The following is a 26,826-nucleotide window of genomic DNA, read 5'->3' as shown; positions in this document are numbered from 1 at the left end:
TAGGGCAGTACACAGCATTAATCAGCATTGTTGGCCTCCACGACACACCCACCTCTGCTGACAACCTGCCCCACGAGCCTCAGCCTGTCCTGCTCTGACAGCAAACACTTCGGCCACTACTTCCTGCTCAGTGAATGAATCGCGAAGGCTCACGGGAGTTGTAGTTTCCCCGCCTACTCGCTGAAGGTACACAGCCTCCTGAAAGACTACAAGTCCCATACACCGAGTAAGCGGGCGGTGTGTACACAACACACGGGCACAGTTATAGGGACGATGATGGCACCTGGTGTGGGTGCACTGTGCGCTCTGTTGCTGCTGGTGGCCGGAGCCCCGGGCAGAGGGGTGAATGCCAGCGGGGGAGGTGGAGAGAGCACCCTGCACCGGACAGTGCTGAGCCCAGATATAGGCAGGCATGTCGGGCCCGGGGGCTGCGGGCACCGGGACCCGGAGTCTGACTCCGCCTGGGACCTGGAGGAGTGCGGTGAGTGCGGGAGCGGGGTGCGCACTAGTCCGGCTGTGCAGCCTGCATTGCTGTATATCTGCCCCAGTGATGAGGGGACATTGCAGCCCGGCACACGTCACCTGTGCTGCAAATAAAGTTCTAAACTTCCTAATGTACCGCACTGGGATTCTATTGGTTCTCCCCATTCTGCATCTGATTGCTGTCAGTGAATGGACTCAGTCCCTGCCCCATTGGATGCCATATGTACAGGGGGATTCCCATCATGTACTCTTATAGCAGGTCCCAACACATAGTCATGGATCTGAGTGTGAAGCTTTCACAGTGGACTTCATTCTACTTTGTTTAGATTTAATTATTTTTTGGCAAATGTCTTGTTAGGTGATCAGTGTATGATTACAAGGACCCCCACCGATCGCTGGATCTGGGGACTGTCTCAGTGCCATTGTCACCTGCCCCCGTCAGTCACATAGAAAGCTTCACGACTGACCCATTAGAGATCCCCCTGCTGGGGTCTTGTGGAGAAGGTGAGACCCCCACTGATTATACTTCTGTCATCTATTCCCTGGATGATGAAACCTAATTTGTGGGAAAACCAATGTAATTTTCTTAAATAGATGGTCCGAAGTCGAAACTTACATTGTCCTACGTATTCTTAAAACTTGACAGGTTCACTTATGAAATGAGCCATTTCTTAAAGGGTATTTCCAGGACTTTAACAAAAATAAAAATGTGCCCAAGCGCTAGCAGGCAGGGGGTTGGGTGCTACTAGAGGTGAGCGAGTACCTAACTATTCGCACTCGCTATACTCCTAACGAGTACTGTCTAATACTGTGTATTCATTCCGAATAGTGTGTGCATGCAAGTCAATGGGGAAAACTTATAATGTAACGAGTAACCCGAATTCCGCACTATTACGGCATTTGGATTACTCGTTACTTTGCAACTTTTTCCCCATTGACTTGCGCCAAATGAATACGCAGGTATTAGACAGTACTCGTTAATAGTATAGTGAGTGCGAATAGTTAGGTACTCGCTCAACTCTAGTTGCTGTCTACCTGTCTGTTCTGCCTGGTACCGTTCTATGTCGACACAGAGTAGTCACCAACATCTGCCAGTGATAGAATAGCTTCATTTACAGAGCATAGGCTTCTTTTCTGCTCTGTAGACAGGGCAGAAAAGCCGATGTTATGCTGATTGACAGCTGGCTCTCCCAGTTAGGGGTACTTCACACACAGCGAGATCGCTACTGAGATCGCTGCTGAGTCACGTTTTTTGTGACCTCATTAGCGATCTCGCTGTGTGTGACACTGAGCAGCGATCTGGCCCCTGCTGTGAGATCGCTGCTCGTTACACACAGCCCTGGTTCGTTTTTTTATTGTTGCTCTCCCGCTGATAAGCACACATCGCTGTGTGTGACAGCGAGAGAGCAACAATCCTGAATGTGAGGGAGCAGGAGCCGGCGTCTGACAGCCTGCGGTAAGGTGTAACCAAGGTAAACATCGGGTAACCAAGGTGGTTACCCGATATTTACCTTCTTTACCAGCCTCCGCAGCTCTCACGCTGCCAGTGCCGGCTCCTGCTCCCTGCACACGCTAAGCTAAGCGGTGTGCGCTGGTAAGTAAGGTAAACATCGGGTAACCATACCCGATGTTTACCTTAGTTACCAGTGTCCGCAGCTTCCAGACGCCGGCTCCGTGCAAGCGCGGCGTCGCTTGCACATCGCTGCTGGCTGGTCGCTGGTGAGATCTGCCTGTTTGACAGCTCACCAGCGACCATGTAGCGACGCAGCAGCGATCCTGACCAGGTCAGGTCGCTGGTGGGATCGCTGCTGCGTCGCAAAAGTGTGACGGTACCCTAAGGGGTACGTTGCACACTACGACATCGCAGGTGCGATGTCGGTGGGGTCAAATTGAAAATGACGCACTTGCGACATCGTAGTGTGTAATGGCTCGATGATACGATTTAACGAGCGCAAAAGCGTCGTAATCGTATCATCGGTGCAGCGTCGGCGTAATCCATGATTACGCTGACGCGACAGTCCGATGTTGTTCCTCGCTCCTGCGGCAGCACACATCGCTGTGTGTGAAGCCGCAGGAGCGAGGAACATCTCCTACCGGCGTCACTGCGGCTTCCGTAGGATATGCGGAAGGAAGGAGGTGGGCGGGATGTTTACATCCCGCTCATCTCCGCCCCTCCGCTCCTATTGGCCGCCTGCCGTGTGACGTCGCAGTGACGCCGCATGACCCGCCCCCTTAATAAGGAGGCGGGTCGTCGGCCAGAGCGACGGTCGCATTACAGGTGAGTCCATGTGAAGCTGCCGTAGCGATAATGTTCGCTACGGCAGCTATCACAAGGATATCGCAGTTGCGACGGGGGCGGGCACTATCACGCTCGGCATCGCAGCATCAGCCTGCGATGTCGCAGCGTGCAAAGTGCCCCTTAGGCTCGTCACTGCTGATCTGAGCCGACAACAAAGAGCGCTCTATCATTGTGCACACATCGCACAGAGACTCGCCCAGACTAGAAACAAGCATCACTAATGACGCTTTGTTTCAGAGAGGGGGCAGTGACCACAGTATCTGCCCACTGATGACACTTAAGGCCCCGTCACACGCAACGACGTATCTAACGATATATCGGCGTGGTCACGGATGCCGTGACGCACATCCGGCATCGTTAGCGAGGTCAATGCGTGTGACACCAACGAGCGACCGTTAACGATGGAAAATACCAAATTGTCCATCGTTGACACGTTGTTCCTTTTCAAAAAATCGTTGATTTGTTGAGGATGCAGGTTGTTCGTCGTTCCCGAGGCAGCACACATCGCTATGTGTGACACCTCAGGAATGACGAACTACAGTTTACCTGCGGCCGCCGGCAATGAGGAAGGAAGGAGCTGGGCGGCATGTTACGGCCGCTCCTCTCCGCCCCTCCGCTTCTATTGGGCGGCCGCTTAGTGACGACGCACGAACCGCCCCCTTAGAAAGGAGGCGGTTCGCCGGCCACAGCGACGTTGCTAGGCAGGTAAGTCCATGTGACGGCTCTGAACGATATTGTGCACCACAGGCAGCGATTTGCCCGGGACGCACAAACGACGGGGGCGGGTACGCTCACAAGCGATATCGCTGCATGTGACGGGGCCTTTAGTTTGAGTATCCCAGCATGCACTGGGGATTCTCAAGCGAAGCATCATTAAAAAGAAAGTGGGAAAAAAAAAATAGAAAAACAGTTATTGTAGTGATAGAACGGTAGGGAATGTTTAATTCAGGTATATTTGAAAATACTTTAAATTATGGCACTGAATAGATATGGATTTTAAGATGAAAATTACTTTGGACTTCGGACCACCCCTGTAACGTCTTCACAACATCCGCCGTACATGTACAGCACTGTGGCAGGTGTGGTCACACAAACCGCCGTATATGTGCGACACTACGATTGCGGCAGCTCACATGTGGTGCTGGTGAAATCAGAGGGGATCGATCAGCTATGTATCATTGCTAGCACCGGTCACGGGTGTTTATCCCCTCTGATGCCACTCTCATTAGTGACAGCGGCATTAATCTGTTGTAAAGGGACGGCGCTCCCTCTTTCCTTCCATCAGCACAACGTGATTGCATTCTGCTGATGGTGACCCCGAGCTGAATAATGGCACTTCTGAAAAGGACACTGCTGAACAGAGGCCAGACAGACTCCAGAGTATCTCTGCTGCCTCATTATAATGAATGGATCCCTCAGGGGTGTCATCTGAATAACTTCATTCAGAGATTTAGATGAAAATCGTGATGTAAGGGCTCAGAGGAGAGCACAGGATAAATGTGATCCCAAATTTTAAGTAAAATATTTCCAATTAAAGTTTCAAGTCTCCACTTGATCATCTGTTAACGGAATTATAGGGGTTTTCCACAATACTGGTAACACAAAGGCTTTGGAAAAGGGAAATTTCTCCCACAAAAGAAATCCAGTAATTCCTGTGCTTGCAATTCCACCCCCTCCCCCTCTTCCTTTTCTGAGGCCCACAGTGTGTCTAAGGCCGGAGTCACACTTGCGAGAGACTCGCACGAGTCTTGCAGCGCATCACCCGTCATGGCCGCACACTCTCCGAACAGGAGTGTCTCAGCTTCATAGAAATACATACAGCTGATCCGCTCCTGTCAGGAGAGTGCGTGGCCATGCCGGGTGATGTGATACGACTCTCTCGCGACTCTCTCGCAAGTGTGACTCCGGCCTAAACCAAATTTAGTGTCTGCAACTTTGACATTTTTATAGTAAGGAAAGCCTGCTTAATTTACGGGGTCACCAGTAGCACGAGATGAGCACATTGTATGGGCTCTACAATGTACTGAACACTACAATGTACAGGTACTACAATGACAGATTTGAAATTTTCACTCAGCAACATCCATTGCTTCATGTTTCTGGAAAACACCCATGGAGTTAATAGTCACTACACCTGTAGATAAATTCCTAGAGGGGTGTAATTTCGGGGTCACATGAGGCGAGATTCTGCATTTCTGGCACTTAGGCGCATTTGTATATAAAGTCTGCAAATTATTCTAAGAAAATCTGTGCTCCAATAGTCAAATAGCGCTCCTTCCCTCCCGAGCCCTGCCCTGTGGATAAATGTGCATTAACCCCTAACCCCCGGACAATATTTAATTTTTGTTTTTTCCTCTCCTAATGAGAGCCATAACTTTTTTTATTTTTATTGTTTAATATAGACCTATGAGGGCTTGTTTTTTTTCAGGACGAGTTGTACTTTTAAGTGACACAATTCATTTTACTATATAGTGTACTGGAAAACGGGAAAAAAACTTCCAAATGTGGAGAAATTGTGAAAATAGTGAAATTTCAGGTTTTTTTTTTTTATTCACAATATGGTAAAACTGATGTGTTCATGTGATGCCTCACATCGGTGCGAGTTCATAGATACCAAACGTGTAGTTTTACTTTATCAAAGTGGTGAAAAAAAATCAGAAGTTTTGTCCAAAAAAGAATAGCGATTTTCCGAGGCCCGTAGCATTCTCATTTTTTGGAGTCCGGGGCTCAGTGATGGATTATTTTTTGCGCCTTGAGCTGGCGTTTTTAATTTACCATTTTTGTGTAGATGAGACGTTTTGATTGCCGTTTTTTGCATTGTAATGCAGTTTGTGGCGAACAAAAAACATAATTTTGTCATTTTGGAATTTTTTTTCTCACTACACCATGTACGATTAGAATAAATTATTTTATATTTTGATAGATCAGACATTTCTGAACACAGCCATTCCAAGTGTGTAAATATTTTTTTCATTGATTTTTTCAGTGGGGCAAAAGGGGGGGGATCATTTGAACTCCCCCCTCCCCAATTGATTATACTAGGCCCCCTGGGGGACTATATCACTGTGCACTCCGATCACTTCTCCTCATCAGAACAATGGTGCAGCATTGCTCTCATCAGCGGCCTAAGCCACACGACAAGAAAAACGGTGCGTGTGGAGTGCGATAAAACATCGCATTCCACTCGGACCAATTCTAGCCTGTGTGTCAGCACACATGAGCGATTATTTTCTCAGCCCTAATTGGACTGAGAAAACAATCGCAGCATGCTACGATTGTAATGCGAGACTCTTTCTCTCGCACCCATTCAAGTCTATGGGGTGCGAGAAAAATCACACTGCACTCATGGTACACCGGTATACCGCGCGTGCAGGGCGAGCATGGCAATAGCCGGCAATGGAGGAGAGAGGGAGATAAATCCCTCCCTCCCCTCCTCAGTGTCGGCCCGACCCCCGCAGCTGAGGTCCGCTCGTACGGTCGGACCTCAGTCGCAGGGACACTCGCATGACACTCAGCTCCTGCTGTACTGCCAGCGCGAGTCGAGTCATGCGAGGATCACACTAGTGCCCCGTGTGGCCCTGGCCAAACTGCTGATCTCCTGTGAGTTGCGGCGCTTCTCCGGCTCTCACATGAAATGACTCATGACAGCATCAGGGATCATCATCTGACCCCGCGCTGTTATGGTAAGACATTGGCGCCCTATGATCACATCACGGGGCCGCCGACTGGTGGGGAATGCTGCGATCCTTGCCATAGTGCTTTTAAATTGAGCTGTCAGTGTTTGACATCGCGACCTAAGGGATTAACAGGTGCGGGTGAATCTCTAATCCACCCGTGCCTGTTAGCCACGCATGTCTGCTTATCAGATCAGCAGATTACCGCAGCAACCAAGGGGACGCGACCAATGACGTATTAGTATGTCATTAGTTGCGAAAGGGTTAATATAAAGCCACATGTGGGGTATAGCCATGTTAAGCAGAAATTGTGTGACAAATTTTGGTGCAATTTTTACCCATCTCTTCTTGGCAAAATGTAAAATCTGGAGCTAAAACTAAATTTTTGTAGTAAAAATATAATTTTTCTCTTCACCACCCAATGATCTAAAGTGTGTGACACACCTATGGTATCAGTATGATCACTGCACCCCTAGATGAATTCATTGAGAGGTGTAGTGTGTAAGATGGGGGGATTTCTGCTGTTCTGGCACCTCAGGGGCTCTCGCACTGTGACATGGCACCGTAATGGCAACATCTGCGTTCTAGTATGGCGCTCCTTCACCACTGAGCGTTGTACTGAGCCTGAAACGTAGTTTAGAATATCATGTAGGGTAGTGATGTACTCAGGAGAAATTGCACAACAAATTGTATGGTCCATTTTCTCCTATTACCCTTGTGAAAATGAAAAATCTGGGGCTAAAGGAACATTATTATGGGGGGAAACAAAAAAGGGGAAATTTTCATTCTTTCCTTCCACATTGCTTTACTTCCTGTAAAGAACGTAAAGGGTTAATAAACCTTCAGAAATGTGGTTTTGAGCACTTTAAAGGCTGCAGTTTTTATAATTTTGTCACTTTTTTGTATTATCTGTCACATAGGCCCCTCAAAGTCACTTCAAGTGGGATGTGGTCCCTAAAAAACAAAAATAAAAAAACCACACAATGTTTTGTTGGAAAAATGTAAAGTAGTCATGTGGAAATGTTGTTTATTAACCATTTTGTGTGATGTAACGATCTGGTTTAACCCCTTCACGACCTAGGGCGTATTTGTGCGTCACTGCAGTTGAGCGACTCAGGAGGGTGACAAGACAGGACCTCTCGGTGGCGAGTGCCATTGAATTGACTGCGGGCTTTGTTGAATTGCATGCAGTTGATGAGATTGACTTCAAGAAAATGACCGCGCAGGCAAAGATAGGACTCCGTGGCCATTTTCCTGAAGTCCATTGCGTCAACTGTGGGCAATTCAATGGAGCCTGCAATCAGATCAATGCACCTGCCGCTGAGATACCCCATCCTGAAACCCTCCAGAGATGCTCCTCTGAGCCCTCAGTACCTCCGATCCTCCTTCCTATGACCCCGCTCCACCGCCCGGTAAGCCATATTTCGACTGTAAGACACACTCCCATTTTACGCCCAGATTTGGGGGTGGGGGGGAGGGCGTCTTTATGATTCGGTAAAATATGGTATTTTAATGAATATGTTCCCACACATATACCCCGAAAAAAATATATAGTGTATGTGTGTGTATATGTATATATAATATATATTTTATATAAATACATTTTTTTTTTTCATTTTTTTTCATTTTTCTTTTCTTCCATCCTAATGCGGTGTATAGACGTAGTTAATTTGCGCCCTATTTTGCCAGCATGTGGGCACATCTTGTATACTACCTCTGGTCTCGTGTGTAATAATTAAGCGATAATTTTAGGATTACATTCCGCATTTTCTTGATCCATCTTGTGGTGTTAAAAATGCTTTGCCCGTTCTCTGCCCACACATTTCCTTAAATAGAAGTAACCTGCCGCAGACCCCAGCACTTTCTATTGTATATTTCTCCTGTAATCTATCGCGGCACAGTCATAACTAGGCCTGTGGTGATGTATGTTGTCTTAGTTTTATTACAAATATTACTGGCCAGTGAGATGGCTTTGTTATGGTCACAATCCATTTCTCTGGACTCTGTTTAGATAGAAATAATGGGGCTCTGATCTAATCTTGGAGGCAGCGGTACATACAGTAATGGTTTTTCTGCTCTACTATAAGCGTACGTCAGGTGACTTTGACGCCTTTATTTAAAGGGGCCCTATAACTTAGTGTAACTGCGACACAACAGTGACCAAATGAATTTCTGCACATCTGTGTACAATGTCTCATTTGTAGTAAGGCAAAATCAGAAAAAGACATTGGAAGAAGTGACCCATTGTGAAATAGCGAGCTTCCTGTCCTTTGTGGTTGACTTGTGATTTCCTTGAAGTGCTTTTTACGCACTAATTGATTGAAAATTGGATACTGTTGTGTTGTAACCACTGTGGTTTTTCCCCTGTTATATTTATATTATAGAGGTGAGTCCTCCTCTTGGGCTCAGTGGCCATTTGTCACACTTTGTACGGGGGAGTACCAAGCTCATGGTGAAAGAGAAGGGAAAGGGAAGATGGTGACCGATGACTGAACCTACTTCTGGTCCCTGGGGTCCCTCACCACCCTATATAGCCTCCGCACCTATGGGCCGAGCTAGATACCTGACCTTAGGTATCCCTAGTGCTGGGCTAAATAGGGAACAGATGGGATGAGTTCTTCATCAACCCCACTAAACAACTATAGAAGGCACAAGGGAGAGACACAGGGGGAAAAGCATAAACTACTTATCATTAGATACCTCAGGTAGAAGTTCAACAGAGTTTTCAGCAGCTATACCACAGAGGAGTACAAGCCTCCTGCTTGCAACCTTGGCCTGAAGGATCTGAAAATATCACTAGCACCAGTCCAAAGTAATAATTAACAGCTGGCTAAAAACCACCCGTGACACCACTGCAGAGGAGATTACCTGTAGCTCTTTGTGTCTTGTATTGTTTATGATTATTGTACTTGTCCCTATCATATATACCCCTTTCACATGTAAAGCGCCATGGAATTGATGGCGCTATAATAATAATAATAATTAATTATATTTTGACCATCCAGTTTTGGATGTGTTGAGTCTTAAGCGGGCTTTACATGCTACGATATATCAAACGATATGTCGTCGGGGTCACGTCGTTCGTGACACACATCCGGCCTCGTTTGACACATCGTAGCGTGTAACACAAATGAGCAACTGTGAACGAGCAATAATACTCACCTTATCGTTGCTCGTTGACACGCCGCTCATTTTCCAAAAAATTTAACATCCTTCTGCACGCCGCTTGTTCATCGTTCCCGAGGCAGCACACATCGCTCCGTGTGACGCCCCGGGAACGATGAACACAGCTTACCTGCGGCCGCCGGCTATGCGGAAGGAAGGAGCTGGGCGGGATGTTTACGTCCCGCTCATCTTCGCCCCTCCACTTCTATTGGGCGGCCGCTGTGTGACGTCGCTGTGACGCCGAACGTCCCTCCCCCTTCAGGAAGAGGATGTTCGCCGCCCACAACGAGGTCGTTCGGGAGGTAAGTACGGTGACTGAGGTTACGAGTTTGTGCGGCACGGGCAACAAATTGCCCGTGCCACACAAACAATGGGGGAGGGTGCGATCGCAAATGCGATCGCACGAGAAATCTACACTTGCTGTAAAGCAGCCTTTAGGCTGAGTTCCCATGATTAGTTTTTGATGTGTAGATTTTCTCCAGCATTTCTGCACCTATTAGATAAATTAGGTCACATACATTTTTGGTTTCATGCATTTTCATCACATTTTTCACGCTGCAATTTTTGCCTCTTTTCAGAATGTCATGTTCTAAATAGGGCCGAGCGGATCCGGACTGTAAAAGTCCAGATCCGCGCGGTTTCAGCGATATTTGGGTGCCGGACCCGGGATTCCGGGTGCATGATCCGGATTTGGCAATTAAAGTAAAAATAAACAAAAGAAGAAATAAATGAGAGTTTCATACTTACCGAGACTCTGTGTCATGGCGGCACACTGCTTCCAGGTCACGCATTCATTCCCTGTACTGTCCATTGCATGCACACAGCTTTCCGTGAGTTCCCCGCCCACTGGCCGTCCTCTTGTCTGAGACTGGTTGCAGGCTGACTCGCCCCCAGCCTGTGACAGTCATCGCTTATCATGGCTCAGTCATAGGCTACACTCAGAGCTGGCAGTCTTCTCTATGGCTGCTAGCTGTGAGATGTAGCAGAGCTGGATATGTCGTCGTGTGACCTTGTGTGGATTACGCCGGAGCTGCAGAGTCTTGGGGGTTAATAAAGAGGTGAAGGAGGGTGCGTTTTGTACTTTATTCCAAATAAAGGATTTTTCTCTGTGTCATTATTTACATTCACTTACAGGTTAGTGTGATGCAGGTATTTCATAGACGCCTATGCCATCACACTATCCTAAAGGTTAGTAGCAGGTGTGCGCTGCTATTAACCCCTTATTACCCCGAATGCCACCGCTCCAGGGCAACGGGAAGGGCCGGTAAAGCACCGGTATTGTCACATCTAATAGATTCGGCAATACCTGGCTGCTGTGGGTTGAGAATACCAGCCCCCGGCTAGTGTTATCATGGCTGGGGATGAAAACTGTGGGGGGAATTGCTAGTCCTTCTTTTTTTTTTTTTTTTTATAAATATTTTAAATTAAAAAAAAAAAAAAAAGAAGCCGCATGCGGTTTTTCTTAGGCATCAGTCACACTTGCGAGGGACTCACGCGAGTCTGACGTCTCGGCACAGCAGCGCAAACTTCTGACAGGAGCATGCATGTGTTTCTAAGTACATGCACGCTCATGGTTAGAGAGTGCGCACAGGCTGTGCCGGCTGATGTCATGTCAGACCCGCACGAGTCTGACATCACCGATACAGCTGCACACTTCTGACAGGAGTATGCATGTGTTTCTCTGTTCATGCACGCTCACCGTACTGACCCGCAGACACTTGCACTGCTTTCCCCGCCCACCGGCCGTCCTGCCGCCTGTGATTGGTTGCAGACAGACACGGCCCCAGCCTGTGACAGTCTCTGCTACAGTCATCGCTCATCGCAGCTCAGTAATAGGCTACACTCAGAGCTGGCAGTCTTCTTTATGGCTGCTATCTGTGAGATGTGTCGTCGTGGGACCTCATGTGGATTACGCTGGAGCTGCAGGGTGTTGGAGGTTAATAAATTGGTAAAGAGGGGTGCATGTTTTGTATTTTATTCCAAATAAAGGATTTTTCTCTGTGTTTGTGCTTATTTACTTTCATTTACTGGTTAGTGCGATGCAGGTATCTCATAGACGCCTGTGCCATCACAAACCTAGAGCTTAGTAGCAGCTGTGCGGTGCTATTAACCCCTTATTACCCCGATTGGCACCGCATCAGGCCAACGGGAAGGGCCGGTAATGTACTGGGATTGTCACATCTAATAGATACGGCAATACTGGGCGGCTGCGGGCTGAGAATACCAGCCCCCAGCCGGAATTATCATTGCTGGGGATGAAAATTAGGGGGAACGTTGTGTGGTTGTTTTTTTTTTTTATTTTTTTTTTTATATTTATTTAAATAAAAAAAAAAAAAAAGCTGGCGTCACACTTGTGAGGGATAGACTGCATCCACTGGCCTTCCTGCAGCCTGTGATTGGTTGGACTCAGCTGACACACTGCCACTCAGGGTGGGGGCGCATTTATCTGCAACCAATTACATGCGCCGGTGGGTGGGCAAAGTAGTAAATATTGAATTGTCGGCTCCGGAGGGGAAAAGTGTGACACGGAATGAGTGTGCCGCCATGACACCGCCTTGGTGAGTATGCTGCACTCGCTCCTACCCTCCTATCCCCTCCACAAACGTTTTTAATCTACGGATTCCGGTCGCCATTGACTTATATGGACACCGGATTCTGGAGTGGATCGGACTCTTTTTAAAATCTTGCTGTGATCCGCTGGTCCCGGTCTTTAGCGGGTTTGCTTATCACTAGTTCTAAATAAAGCTGCATGTATATTAAAAAAACAAAAAACAAAAAAGTGTTTGTGTGTGTGTGATAGAGATGTATATCTCTATGTATAGAGATATATATATATACATACATACATACATATACACACACACACACACGTGGGCTGACTAGATGAAAGAAATTCAACTAAAATTGTGCTTTGTTCCCAAGTTATTAAGTTTCAGAGGAGGAAATAGGAGCAAATGAAAGCTACAATTTGTTGCCCAATTTTCCCTGACTACGACAATACCCCCATATGCAGCAATGCAACATTTATTTAAAAAAAAAAAAAAAGTTTTTCAATCTTTACACAATTGAGACAGTTATATAGAAAAATTGTTTTTGCATCACTATATTTTGAGCTCCATGGCTTTTTTTTTTTTTTTCTACTGACGAAGCTGAGTGGTGGCTTGGTTATTGTGGGACAAAATGACATTTTCAGCAATATCTTTTATTTACAGGCGACTCTTTAATTGCATTTTATTACACTTCCTTTTTTTGGGGGGGGGGAGGGCCATAAGATGAAAAAGCAATTTTTTTTGTATTGTGTTCAATGAAAGGGTTCACTAGTATGACACTTTTCTAGATCAGCTAGCTCTAGACGCAGCGAAACCAAATGTGTACTTTTTTTTTTTTTTTTACATAAATATACATATTTTTCGGTATAATATAAAAAAAATGTTTAATTTTTTTTTGGGGATTTTTTTTTTTTTTTTTCACCTGGTCCCTTTGTAGGATTTTAACTTGTATTAGGCTATATGCGCACTTTGCTTTTTTTTTACCTGCTTTTTCAACTGCAGCGTTTTCATGTCGAAATGCTTGCGTTATGCTTTTCAAGTAAAGTCAATGGGACATTGAGCTTTCTTGTGCGCACTTTGCTGTTCAAAACGCTGCGTTTAATTTGCATAAATTTGGGCAAAAACTCAGTGGTTAAAGAAGCAGCATGTCAATTGTTTTTGCCATTTTGGCTGCATTTCCCATCCATTCAATTTAATAAAAAAAACTGCAGCGTTTCTAAAAGCACCGGAAAAGCACTAAAAACTCATGCAAACCGCAAGGTGCACATAGCCTACTTTCTTTGCGTTTTACAGGCATTTTTAAAGCCAAAAGCATTTTCATTTCTGCCAGAGGATGCTTTTTGAACTGCAACTAACTCGACGCAAAGTGCGCACATAGCCTTACCCTGATCGCTGGTATAATGTATTGCAATGTAGAAGAATTGCGATATATATTACACCTCTCAGTGAGCCACTGACAGAACACCTCTTAGACCATGCTGCTGGCATGGTCTAACAGGCCACCATAGCTGACAGACCTGGAGGTCGTCATTGGACGTTGGGTTGCCATGGTAACAATCAGGCCCGATGATTGTTGCATTTACTGAGTTAAACAGCCAGAGGCGGTGCAGAAGCTTTCTTTTGGCTGTAAAGGCCACAGCTTGGCTATCACTTACACCAAGCTCATGCTTCGTACCGGCACAGCTATAACTTTAGTTTACGTCATAGGTTGTGAACCCCTTCTCGACCATGGCCTTAACTTTCGTCAAAGGTCATGAATGGTATCAAAGGGGATCTGTCAGCAGAATTTAATCTCCCAAACGATTTATATATGCATGTAGCTCTTTCAAAGACGAGTCTAGCAATACCTTTTATGAGACAATTCCATTCCTTCGTTATTGTAAAAAATCAGTGTTTGACTTGATATGAAAATGAGGATGTAAAGTTGAAGCTTCATCACCCAAGCTGTATTCCCACTCAGCGTTGCCGCCGCTTACTCCTCCTTGACTGACAACCTGTATGCTGTGTGACTTCAGTCAAAGGAACAGTCAGTGAAGCAGGAAGAGGTGGCCCTGGGTTAGGAATAGAGCTGGAGTGACAGAGGCCTTAGATCCGCTGTCTCATTTGCATATCAAGTTGGCATTGACAGCCATTGTTCTCGGCAGCACAGATTATTGCTGAGGACAATTTTCTTTTACGCAAACCAAAAATTTTACCCAATGATTGTGCGTTCTACTTGTTTGTCTACTGGTCTGCAGCCTGATTACATTGTACCATTTATTGGGAAACTAGGGTAGCTCTCTTAAGGTCCAGTCACACTAAGCAACTTACCAGCGATCCCAACAACGATAGGGATCGCTGGTAAGTTGCTAGGAGGTTGCTGGTGAGATGTCACACTGCGACGCTCCAGCGATCCCACCAGCAACCTGACCTGGCAGGGATCGCTGGAGCGTCGCTACACGAGTTGCTGGTGAGCTCACCAGCAACCAGTGACCAGCCCCCAGCGCCGCGTGGAAGATGCTGCGCTTGGTAACTAAGGTAAATATCGGGTAACCAACCCGATATTTACCTTGGTTACCACCGCACGGAGCTACACGTGCAGAGAGCAGGGAGCAGCGCACACCGCTTAGCGCTGGCTCCCTGCTCTCCTAGTTACAGCACACATCGGGTTAATTAACCCGATGTGTGCTGCAGCTAAATGTGCACAGAGCAGGGAGCAGCGCACAATGCTTAGCGCTGGCTCCCTGCTCTCCTAGCTACAGCACACATCGGGTTAATTAACCCGATGTGTCCTGCAGCTACATGTGCACAGAGCAGGAGCCGGCACTGTCAGTGAGAGCGGCGGAGGCTGGTAACAAAGGTAAATATCGGGTAACCAAGGACAGGGCTTCTTGGTTACCCGATGTTTACATTGGTTACCAGCCTCCGCAGAAGCCGGCTCCTGCTGCCTGCACATTTAGTTGTTGCTGTCTCGCTGTCACACACAGCGATCTGTGCTTCACAGCGGGACAGCAACAACTAAAAAATGGCCCAGGACATTCAGCAACAACCAACGACCTCACAGCAGGGGCCAGGTTGTTGCTGGATGTCACACTAAGCAACATCGCTAGCAATGTCACAAAAGTTGTTCGTTAGCAGCGATGTTGCTTAGTGTGACGGGGCCTTTAAGGCCCTATCACACACAACGAGATTGCTAACGAGATTGTTGCTGAGTCACAGTTTCTGTGACGCAGCAACGATCTCACCAGCGATCTCGTTATGTGTGACACCTACCAGCGATCAGGCCCCTGCTGTGCGATCGCTAGTCGTTGCCGAATGGTCGGGACCATTTTCTTTAAAGGTGATGTCCTGCTGAGCAGGATGCATTGCTGTTTGACGCCTACCAATGACCTACTAACACGGTCCCAATGCCCGCAGAGATCATTATACAGGTCGCTGATCGTTACTGCGTCGTTGGTAAGGTCTGACTGTGTGACTTCTCACCAGCAACTTACCAGCGATCCTTATCAGGTCATATCGTTGTTGGGATCGCTGGTAAGTCGTTGTGTGTGACTGGGCCATTAGGAATGCTCGTTCCCAATAATTGTGCAGCACAAATGTCTGTAAGAGATGAGGGTTTATTTTGTAGTCTTTGCTAGTGGCTCATGCTATAGATAACCTAGTAAATGTATTGGTAACTAGAACATTACATACAAAAAGACCTAAATGTTTTTCAGCACTGGTGAGGTGGGAAGGATATCATGAGGGTCAAGCACATAGGCTAATGGGAGGAAGGAAATCATTCTTCAGACTGATCTGCAAATCTGATTATGATCCTAAGAACATTGAATTTGCATGTGATCCATGGCCTTGGGGAACAAATCATAAAAGAAATTCAATTTTAAGTCTTTTGTTTTCCTGGCTTGTGTCTGGTTCTAAGTAAAGAGCAGCTTTCATCCTCCGTCTTCTGTGACTGATAATGGTCTTAAGCAGTTTGTCTTTTTAACCTCCACCGGGCTGTTATACATAAATACTAAATGCAGCGCAGCGTGCTTTTTTTTTTTCTTTTTTTTCTTTATCTTGGTCTGAATATTTCTTAACGTATTTCTGATGTCAACAATAGACCCTAAAGCGTTAATAGAGCTCAGTACCACCGCAGTCTACTGCACTCCTAATAAATCAGAGGTCTGCACAATTTGCCCCTATATTATAGATTTTTTTTTGACAGTTGACGTTTAACACTCGCTGTATAAATGCCCACAAAAAGGGGTTTTCCACTTTCAGGAGATTGGACCGCAAAATAACTTCCTTTAATGTAAAATAACAGACAGCACTTACTGCACTGGAGCAGGGAAAAGTAACTGGAAAACCTATGTGCGCACATTGAAGTTTTGTTTCTCCAGCGAAAAATGCACCTTTTGGCAAAAAAATGCACTTCTGGCCGAAAAAGCGCATCAAAGAACACATGCGTTTTATCCTGCATTTCTGCCCCTGCTATTTTTTTTTTTTAACATGGTCAATGGCAAAACGCAGAGAAAAATGCACAAAAGTAACATGCTGCTTCTTTTTTCTGCAACTGGAGGCAAAAATGAAACTGCGCACAGCCTTTCGGATTTCTCATAGACATTGTTGAGGCAGGTCATAGCAGCACAAGGCAAGGGTATGTGCGCACTAAGCGTTTTTTTCACGCTGCGTTTTTATGTGCGTTTTTGTCTCAAAAAACGCACCCGCGGCTAAAAAACGCAATAAAAACGCATGCGTTTTTACCGCGATTTGGTGCGTTTTTCGCTGCGTTTTTGCTCACTGCGTTTTTAATCAGTGCACAATGCCATTAAAGATTGTTGATGAAAAAAAAAGGTCTGATGTCATTTCCTTCTTCAAAATGTTCATTGTATGCAGGAGAGCAGACAGCTGCAGAACTAGTGTATGCAGGAGAGCAGACAGCAGCTGCAGAACTACAAGTCTCAGCATCCTCCTTCCAGGACTGTATGCAGGAGTTTTTTGCCCCCCAAAAAAATGACGTGGGCTTCGCCATATTTTTGTATGCTAGCCGGGTACAGCAGGCAGGTACAGGCTGCCCCCAACCCCAGCTGCCTATTTGTACCCGGCTGGGAACCAAAAATATAGGGAAGCCCTTTTTTTTATATTTCATGAATTTCATGAAATAATTTTAAAAAAAAAATGACGTGGGCTTCGCCCAATTTTTGAGTCCAGCCGGGTACAACTAGGCAGCTGGGGATTGGAATCCACAGTGCAGGGTGCCCATGCTTTCTGGGCACCCCCGCTGTGAATTGCAGTCTCGCAGCCACCCCAGAAAATGGCGATTTCATAGAAGCGCCATCTTCTTGCGCTGTATCCAACTCTTCCAGCTGCCCTGATGCCGGGTGGCTCGCTGGGTAATAATGGAGTTAGGGCTAGCTGTATATTATCAGCTGGCCCTAAGCCCGAAATTCATGGTGTCACGCCAATATTAGACATGGCCACCATGAATTTCTAGTAATGATAAAAAAAAAACAACACACAGAAAAATATTTTTATTAGAAATAAAACACAACACAATTAGTGACTCCATCTTTATTGAACTAAAGAACCCCCCTCCGCAGTAATCCTGGGTCAGGGTCCCGCGCCGTCCAATCCGGATCCAATATCATCTGATCGGTTTGCTGGAAGGCCTCCAGTGAAAGGTCAACAGTGCCCAATATATTTGAGATCTGGCCCTAAAAATTTACAGAACCTCTTTTCAAACATACATGTACATCCTTATAAATTTTCAGCAAAATCGGAGAACGTCGAGTGGGGACGATTTTTAAAACTGGTCCACTTGACACGGAATGACCCGGATCTGAAGAGTGTTTATGTGGAAGAATGGCCCAAAATCACTCCTGAGCAATGCATGCGACCAGTTTCACTAGAATCAATCAGCACAAACAAAAGCTTTTGTACAAAGTATTAAATATATGTCAGTGTGTTCAACACTTTTTTTTTTTTTTTCCTCTGTCAATTCTCATTATTTTTTTTGCATTTACATTATATGGCTACTGTTTTTTTATTTATTTATTTATTTTTTCTTCAATTTATTGCATTACTGAAGTGGTGCTATAAATATAAGTCCATTGCCCCCTGTATTATACTCACCTGCCGCCGTCCTCCTCTTCTATCACTGCCTCTCCAGTCGGTCTCCAGCGATTTGTGACCAGCTCCACTGTTTCATGGAGTGCGCCAGAGGTCTCCACTCAAAAGTATATGAGTGCCTCATTCTGGCTCTCATAGAGATGCATTGAGTTTTTTGTGACGTCTGACCTTATGGGCACAAGATGGCACCACGGGACTTTAGCAGCATCGGTAAGAGGTGAAGCTGCTGGAAGGGGAGTATATGACCGGAGGCTTAGATTTAAAGCGCCACTCCAACGCTGAAATCCCTCTCCCACTAGAGTGGTACGTTAGTGTTTTTACAAGAACTAGCAGGACACTTTGTATTTTTTCATACGGCGTTCTGTGATTAACTTCCTCCACATTTCTTATATAACTCATTTCCAGATTCCGCGTTTTTTACCTTTCGTGAGATGGACTGTGAGCCAAGAGGATCCCCAGCTTGTGAATCCATTATTTCACGAAACACTGAGAAAATCCTGGTATTGTATTCTGCTCATAAATGGGGTTTGAAGGACATAGAAAGTAGAATAACTTTGCGGATAATTTGAGTTGTCTTCCACAGATTTTGATAATTTAATTTACGTAGCCTTTTTTTTTTAAATTCTTATGGCTAGCCCTGAAAATGGGGAAATCCTCTTACTGAATTGTCATGAAAGCTATGAGGCGAATGGAAAAGGTTTTCAGCTTATTAACCCCCTAACCCATTTTGTGAAGTACAAAAGAGCGGGCTCCTGGCCTTTCTTATACTTCCTACAATCATATAGTACTGTATATACAATACATACATTATACTGCACCATATCAGACCATTGATCTAATTCTGTAAATTGTGTCTCTTTCCCGATCCAAATATTTATCAGTAGGTTAATGAGTATAATGTGAAGGGCGTTAACCTCTATTAACCTGTGTACGTGGCCTTGCATTTCACTACTATGAACAGTTTCATCCCCTGGGGCTTTGTTGCGTCATGCTGAATTTTTTTAGTTGGTCATGTGTAATGCCGCTATGGCTGCTTTTCTTTTCAGAGCCAAGCTAAGACACTGGCTGTGCAGAAGAGATTGCCATTTGTTACAGAGGACGATGATACGAATGAGGAGCTTGGTAAGTGAAGAATACCAATATTTACATTAATCCTAAAACCAAACACCATTCGGCTAGTCGCTTCTGCCGTTTAGGTTCAGTGCCCACTAGTGATTTCAGCACCTAGAACCTGACCGACTGCCCTTGCTATTATTGTAACCTGAAGTTGTGCTTTCTATATGGAACAGACTCCACCACAGTTACTGGGAAGGGATTGTATCTGGTGGAGCATCTGTATGCAAAAACACAAGTCACACGCTCATAGCTTCCACGGTACACAGGTAAAAAGATCTATATGATCTTTGGGAGCTTGCTTTTAGGGGTCATTCAGACGTCCATGCACATTGGTCTAATGGACCGCAAGGTACGGATTTGCCACAGGTGTCTCGACCCAGTCTGTGCATTGCTGTCCATGATCCGACAGATGTGCACTGATGTCTGAATGAGCCCTCCAGTATAAAATTGGCCTTAAAGGGAACCCATCACCAGGTTTCCCCAATATAAATTAAAGCCAGGAACTTTACCACTTCTTTTACAGTAGTCTACCATTCTGTATAGAAGACCCCAGCTCCCTTCCCCCAAAGGGGGGAAAAAACGTTTTATAAACCCCTCATATACCACAGTCAGATGGGCCTCACTGGTCTTGCACAGCGCTTCCTCTCCCCCAAAATCGTCGTCCTCCTGCCCTACTTCATGTGGATGACGTATCCTACATCATCCACACAGTATCCCCTATCTTGCTCCTGTGCAAGTGTACTTCACTCTGTTCCACCGGGTGATCTCCACAAATTGTCCTCTCCTGGAGCATGCGCATTACCATACTTAGCACTGTTTACAGCAGGGCAAAGCAAAGTATGTCTGTGCAGGAGCAAGATAATGGGCACTGTGTGGATGACGTAGGATACGTCCTCCACAAGAAGTAGGGCAGCACAGCAAGTGTGGGGAGAGAGGAGGTTATGCAAAGGGGATTGGGACTGCTGTAAATGAGAGGTTTTAAAGGGAATCTTTAAGCAGGATTTTGCAATGTAAGCTGAGGACAGTATGCTGCAAAGGATAAAAAAAAAATAAAAAACAACTGTGCTTCTCTTATCTGTGTGCGAACTATTGCTTACCTAAACTAAAGGGTTTATTGCTTTGTGATTAACATTAGAGGGCTAAGAAGTATCATGTCATGTTGTCCGGCACGCCCCCGCTCTGATTGTGCATTTTATGTGAGGTGTCCGTCTCTGTTGAGAGCCTTGTGTGGTCGGACAGCTCTTTGGGCTCCGCTACGTGCTTTGCTTAATAATAATAATATAATATAATTTATTATTAATATTTATTTATAGAGCACCATTAATTCTATGGTGCTGTACATGAGAAGGGGGTTACATACAGAATACATATACAAGTTACAATAGACAGACTGGTACAGAGGGAAGAGGACCCTGCCGTTGAAAGCTTACATTCTATAGGATTTGGGGGAGGAGACAGTAGGTGGGGTGTTTGGTCAGGTGGCAGCTGCGCACGGTGGTGAGGCGGCGACTGCTCCGCGTGGTGAGGAGGCGGCAGCTGCGCACGGCGGTGAGGTGGTGGCAGCTCCGCACAGTGGTGAGGGAGTGGTTTCATTGAAGATTATAGGCATTCCTGAACAGGTGAGTTTTCAGGTTCCGTTTGAAGCTTGCGGGTGTAGTAGATAGTCTGACGTCTTGGGGCAGCGAGTTCCAGGAGACTGGGGATGCTCGGAAGAAGTCTTGGAGTCGGTTGCGTGAGGAGCGAATGAGAGAGGAGGAGAGAAGGAGATCTTGGGAGGACCGGAGGTGATGTGTTGGAGTGTAGTGGGAGATTAGTTCAGAGATATACAAGGAGACAGATTATGCACAGCTTTGTAGGTCAGTGTTAGTAGTTTGAATTGGATACGGTGGAAGATTGGGAGCCAATGCAGGCATTTTCAGAGGGAAGAATCGGGGTGGTATTGAGGAGAGACAGAAGTCCCAAAAACTCCGGCACTCAAAAGGAAAAGAAACAAGATTTCTTATGAAAAAATAATTTTATTGGTAACAGAAGAATCTTGATGTCATCAGAGAATGACAGTTTGAACAAACGTTTCGGCTTATTACATCATAAGTCTTTTTAAATGCACTGTCTGTTGGGAACTCTTTGGTAATTTGATGTATTTGTCAATGAACCAAAATAAGTCCAAAGGATTGGGTTATCAAACTAATATCACAAATGAAATATCACAAGTGAATTCACTTGCTGAAAGGGCGTTTCTTACTCCTGTTTCATACAAGTATACAGCTATGATGTCCATAGTGACTTGTGCATATAAATCCTGAGGATCTTACAACAGTTAATGACAATACCTATAATAAGGAATACAAATCCTATATACTCTTCATTATTACCGATACTGGTTGGTGTGTGTATATGTATTGACAAATACATCAAATTACCAAAGCGTTCCCAACAGACAGTGCATTGAAAAAGACTTATGATGTAATAAGCCGAAACGTTTGTTCAAACTGTCAGTCACTGATGACTTCAAGATTCTTCTGTTAAAAATAAAATTATTTTTTCATAAGAAATCTTGTTTCTTTTCCTTATGAGTGCCAGAGTTTTTGGGACTTCTGTGATTTTCTATTTTTACTCCTGAGCATTGACTTACAGTAGAGCTAGGCCTCTTTTTTGTTTTGAGGAGAGAGGTGGATCAGTCGGGCAGCAGAATTTAGGATGGACTGGAGTTGGGCGAGGGTGTTAGCAGGGAGGCCACAGAGGAGGATGTTGCGGTAATCTAGGCGGGAGATTATGAGGGCATGCACTTACAGCTCAATTCCTTGATTATTTCAGAACAGCGGCACTCAGTAATTAAGTGATACACCGTTGGATTCAGAATCTCTTTGCTTACATTATGTTGCTGTCAGATGAGGTAGAAAAAACCTGCTGACAAGATTCCTTTGAAACAAGAAGAAAGGAGAAAGTCGCTGAAACACATGTTTTGGCAGCGGCATGTGTGCCCTGAAATCACAGTACAGATTGAATTCTGTGAATTCTCGATTCCAATTTTGTCGATTTAGCCTCATTTAACAGGCCAGAATTCACATGTTGATCTGTAAAGGGTGAAAATATTTTCTATGTCAACATGGCCCTTTTGGCTTAAAATTGTCGAAGTAGGAAACGTTTCCTGGAGTTCAATCAAATTTATAATCTATTCTAGACTTGTGTAAGCATCCTCTGTTCTCTTGTCTTAGGCTATGTGCGCACGTTGCGCAGTGTCCATGCTGAAAAATCTGCAGCGATATGGTAGTGCATGTGCGCTTCAAGTCGCTGCAGAAACACTGCGTAATGGATGCAGTGTGTCTGCAGAATAGATGCTGATTTCATGCGATCTTCATAGATTGTGCAGGGGACGCAGGATGCATGCGTTTACGTTACAGTGTAGTATGCAACGTAAATGCATGAAATTAAGCAACATGCGCACTTAGCCTTATTGGGTTGTGGAAATAGTGTCTTATGTACAGTTTAAGCAATTTTATTGATTGTATATAACTGATTCCTGGTATAAAATGATCTATATGATGGTCTAGTTAGACGATCATGATTGCTAACCATTAATTACGTATTTTTTTGTTTTCATGTTCAAGCTATAGGATATGTGTTAATAGGCAGTGGCCTGCATGATGAGGCTATAAAACATTTCTCCTCAATGCTTCAGGTAGGTTTGTTTTGTATTTCTATCATTTTAATTTCTTCATACCATTGACTGATATAGTGCGGCTTAGTTGCCAGCATTAAAGGGAAGAGACCATCGCAAAACGAGCTATTGTTTACTGTCGCATGTTTTTCTTTAAAAAATTAGGCCTTTTTTTTCTTTTTTGATGATGCAATCCCTCCTTAAAAAAAAAAAAAAAAAAAAAAATAGTGATCATGCATCTTGCTGATTGGTCACGGTTTTGTTTATGGGGTTTTTTTTTTTCCTCGTACTTCCTGTTCTTTCAGGGAGAAATTTCATCAGGCTGGTTATCATCAGAGGCCAGATGACCATGACAGGTAACGCAGGATCCACCAATCACAATAGATTTCATAGCTGATCAATACCCCAGACAAGGTCAGAGTCTATTCACTATGGCTATTGTTCATGTGTTGTTGCCTGAAACATGAAGTTAGAACCTCAACATGCCCCATTGGCCAATCTGAAAATTGCAAGATTTCTACAATTTTTTTTTTTTTTTTCAAGAAACTTTATAATATGAAAAAAACCCACATTGTCAAAAAGGTTAAAAAAAAAAACTATGCTTATAGGGAACCTGTCAGATCCCCTATGCCCTCCAACCCAGCAGCACTGATACCTGTGTGGCCTAATTCCCTTCCTAACCAGCCGTATATTATACTATTCACTAATCTGAACATTTAAAAAAAGACTTAGAAGCTTCGCTTTTCCTATGGTAATTATGGCCTTGACTAGTCGCAAGGGTGTTAGTTCCCCAGACTAGTAGGCCCTTTTTTCTTGCTATCATGCCTCTGTGGGCATAACATGATTTCCACGAGACGGCGTCACTGCCAGCTACAGGAAATCTAGCGCATGCGCACGGCTAATTTCAACTACATCAGTGCTCTTCAGAAGCAGGGTGGACGCTTCCCAGCTTCATTACGCACACTGCCCATGACCGGAAGTTCAGAAGATAGCTCACGTACATGTCTTCTAGTCATGTGCAGTGTGCCTAATGAAGCCAGGAAGCTGCTTCAAAAGTGACTGACCGAAATGAGCCAAACACATATGTGAGATTTCTAGGAGCAGGCGGAGATGCCAACTCTTGGAGATCATGTTTTCACGTCGAAAGGGGCATGATAACCTGGGAAAAGGCCAACTGGTCTAGGGAGCTAACACCCCTGTGACTAGTCAAAGGCCTAATTAACATAGTGAAAGCGAGGATTATACGTAGTTGTGTTTTTTTTTTTTTTGTTTTTTTTAAAGCATTCATAATAGTGAATTGCATTAAGCAGGGCTGGTGAGGTGGGGAATTTGGGCACACAGATATCAATGCTGCTGGGATGGAGGGTATAGGGGACCTGACATGTTCCCTTTTAACTAAAAAGAAAAACAAAAAAACCCCTACAATTTAAACAATTGGTCGTACTCTGATACATATGAATAGCTGTTTTATGATATGGTTATTGCCATCTGTAAAGGTATTCGCAGCTGAATTCTTGTCATTATATGGCTTACACTATATTTAGGAAAGAACTTGGCTATTATGTCTTTTTTATTAGGAGGATGCAGATCTTGTGAGTGCTATCTATGGCCGAGGAATAGCCTATGGGAAAAAAGGTCTCCAGGTAAGGGATTTAGGATGTTACATTTTACACAGTAGCATGTACAGATATCTACTTTAAATACCACAACTAAAAAGTAACATTTTCTAACTGGCCAATTTCTAATGGTGACTTTACAGATCAAAAGTGCACATTTCATGAGTCGAAAAATTCTATTTTTAAAGGGATTATTTAGCTATGGAAAACGCTATTTTTCTGCAGTTATAGGGTTCATCTGCAGGTTACAGAGGTGATCTGAAGTCCAAACTAAATTTCATCTTAAATTCCTATCCATTTAGTGCTGCAATCTAAACTATTTTCTAATATACTTTGTATTAAAAATTCGCTACCCTTCTTTAATTACACTAACTGCTATTCTATTTTATTTGCCTATCCCCTGTGTGATGATGCTTAGTTTGGGAATCCCAGTGCATGCTGAGATAGTCAAACAAGGTGTCATCAGAGCAATGAGCAGAGGCTGTGGTCACTATCACAACCGATGCCCCCCTCCCTGGAACAAAGCATTGTCAGTGATACTCGTACCTGGGGCTGTGCTAGTCCCTGCTGTGTCCCTCCTAGTGAGCTATCCACTGTGCGATCTGCTCTGTTGTCAGCTCAGATCACTAACAATATACCAGCAACAGAGTCTCAAAACTCTGCATGCAGGAGACTAGTGACGTCACCAGCAGGGACGACCTCTGCAGATTACAGAACATGTGTAGAATACTCTCCCATAGATGTTAGCAAACCTTTTCAGTCCATTGTTCCTTTATAGTAAATGTAGCTGTTGTGAAACTTGTATAAACATGCGTGTAACAAAAGTTCATTCAATATGGCAATCCTCATAATTAATGACAGAAAATAAACACTACAATAACATTTTTTGAAAAATAAGTACAATACAAAAGTACTTGGGTATTGCGATTACAAGTAAGCTGAGCAGCAGTACTCAATGTCAGGCAGCAGCTGCAAAAGCAAACAAGATTTTAGGGTGCAACGTATTGTTACCCCTCTATAAATCAGTGGTAAGACCACATCTACAATATGGTATCCAGTTTTGGGCTCCACATTTTAAAAAGGACATTTAGAAGTTAGTCAGTTCAAAGGCAAGCAACTAGATTATTACAAGGAATGGAAGGCCTCCCATATGATGACAGGTTGGAAAATTTGGTCTTGTTTAGCTTTAAATGAGATTTCCTTGGAGACGTGTGTTTGTTTGTTTTGTTTTTTTTAATATTATTATTATTATTATTATTATTATTATTATTATTATTATTATTATTATTATTATTATTATTATTTGTATAATTCACTGCACTCACTGCGAGTGGAAGAAAGGCGATTCTGGAAGCTAAATAAGAAAGGGTTCTTTTCAGTTAGAGCAGTCAGACTGTGGAATGCCCTACCACAAGAGGTAGTAATGGCAGATACTATAACAGCTTTTAAAAAAGGGCTGGATGATTTCCTCAGTACACACAACATTGTTGGTTATAAATGATTTAGGGACAAAATGTATAATTGGTGGAGGAAGGTTGAATTAGATGGACCTAGGTCTTTTTTCAACCTAAGTAACTATATGTAACCTACCATATATTATCAGTAACTATATTTAATATGTAGGTATTACATTTCTGGAGAAGATATCATTGTACTAATAAATATCTCTGCAAAATCCTATGTGTATAGTCTGATAGCGGTGCATTGCACTCATCCCTTTATATCTTTATCTTCTGTGATGGCATTAATGTGAGGCTACCCATTATTCGGTATACTTGCCACTATTCATTATTTTTATTGTTTTCCTTTGCATTTTTCAAGGATATAAAAAATGCAGAATTAGCATTATTTGAACTGAGTCGTGTTATCAGTTTGGAACCTGATCACCCAGAAGTATTTGAGCAGAGAGCAGAAGTAAGTGCCGCTATACCCTTCCCATATGTTACACCTAGGAGATGCACACTTGTAGTGTATTGGTGACCTGTACAATTATTACAGCGCCTTGTCGTAAATGCAGAGTATCCTTCTCGCACACCCCAGAGTCTGAATAATCCAAATTTTTGTTGCAAATATCATTAGCACTTCATAAGGACAGGTTTTCAGCTTCTTAGGGAAAACAATGTCTCTATTCACGGATTGTGAGCAGATTTATTCAGAATGGTAAGAATGTTTCTTG

At 44.3% G+C, this 26,826-nt stretch overlaps 2 protein-coding genes across 4 annotated transcripts in view; one reads left to right on the top strand and one right to left on the bottom strand.

The window, feature by feature from the left end:
- The window catches only part of ARV1 (ARV1 fatty acid homeostasis modulator), a 32,085-nt gene extending 31,951 nt beyond the window's left edge, over positions 1-134 (bottom strand). Inside the window, exon 1 of the mRNA XM_075341455.1 lies at positions 53-134. The gene's annotated coding sequence lies outside the window, so the exon portion shown is untranslated. The remainder of the gene's footprint in view (positions 1-52) is intronic.
- Positions 135-260: 126 nt separating this feature from the next.
- TTC13 (tetratricopeptide repeat domain 13) overlaps positions 261-26,826 on the top strand; it is a 127,170-nt gene continuing 100,604 nt past the window's right edge. For all 3 annotated transcript variants that reach the window (XR_012751608.1, XM_075339522.1, XM_075339523.1), the window contains exons 1-6: positions 261-481; positions 18,666-18,760; positions 19,307-19,382; positions 22,985-23,055; positions 24,612-24,677; positions 26,472-26,564. Coding sequence is in view for 2 of the 3 variants with exons in the window: in XM_075339522.1 (XP_075195637.1) it covers positions 274-481; positions 18,666-18,760; positions 19,307-19,382; positions 22,985-23,055; positions 24,612-24,677; positions 26,472-26,564 (609 nt within the window). In the remaining variant the exon portion in view is untranslated. The remainder of the gene's footprint in view (positions 482-18,665; positions 18,761-19,306; positions 19,383-22,984; positions 23,056-24,611; positions 24,678-26,471; positions 26,565-26,826) is intronic.

The sequence above is a fragment of the Anomaloglossus baeobatrachus genome, chromosome 3, assembly GCF_048569485.1.
Source record: "Anomaloglossus baeobatrachus isolate aAnoBae1 chromosome 3, aAnoBae1.hap1, whole genome shotgun sequence".
Classification (NCBI taxonomy): Eukaryota; Metazoa; Chordata; class Amphibia; order Anura; family Aromobatidae; genus Anomaloglossus; species Anomaloglossus baeobatrachus.
The sequence above is the reverse complement of the archived record's forward strand: the minus strand, read 5'-3'. Positions and strand labels throughout refer to the sequence as shown.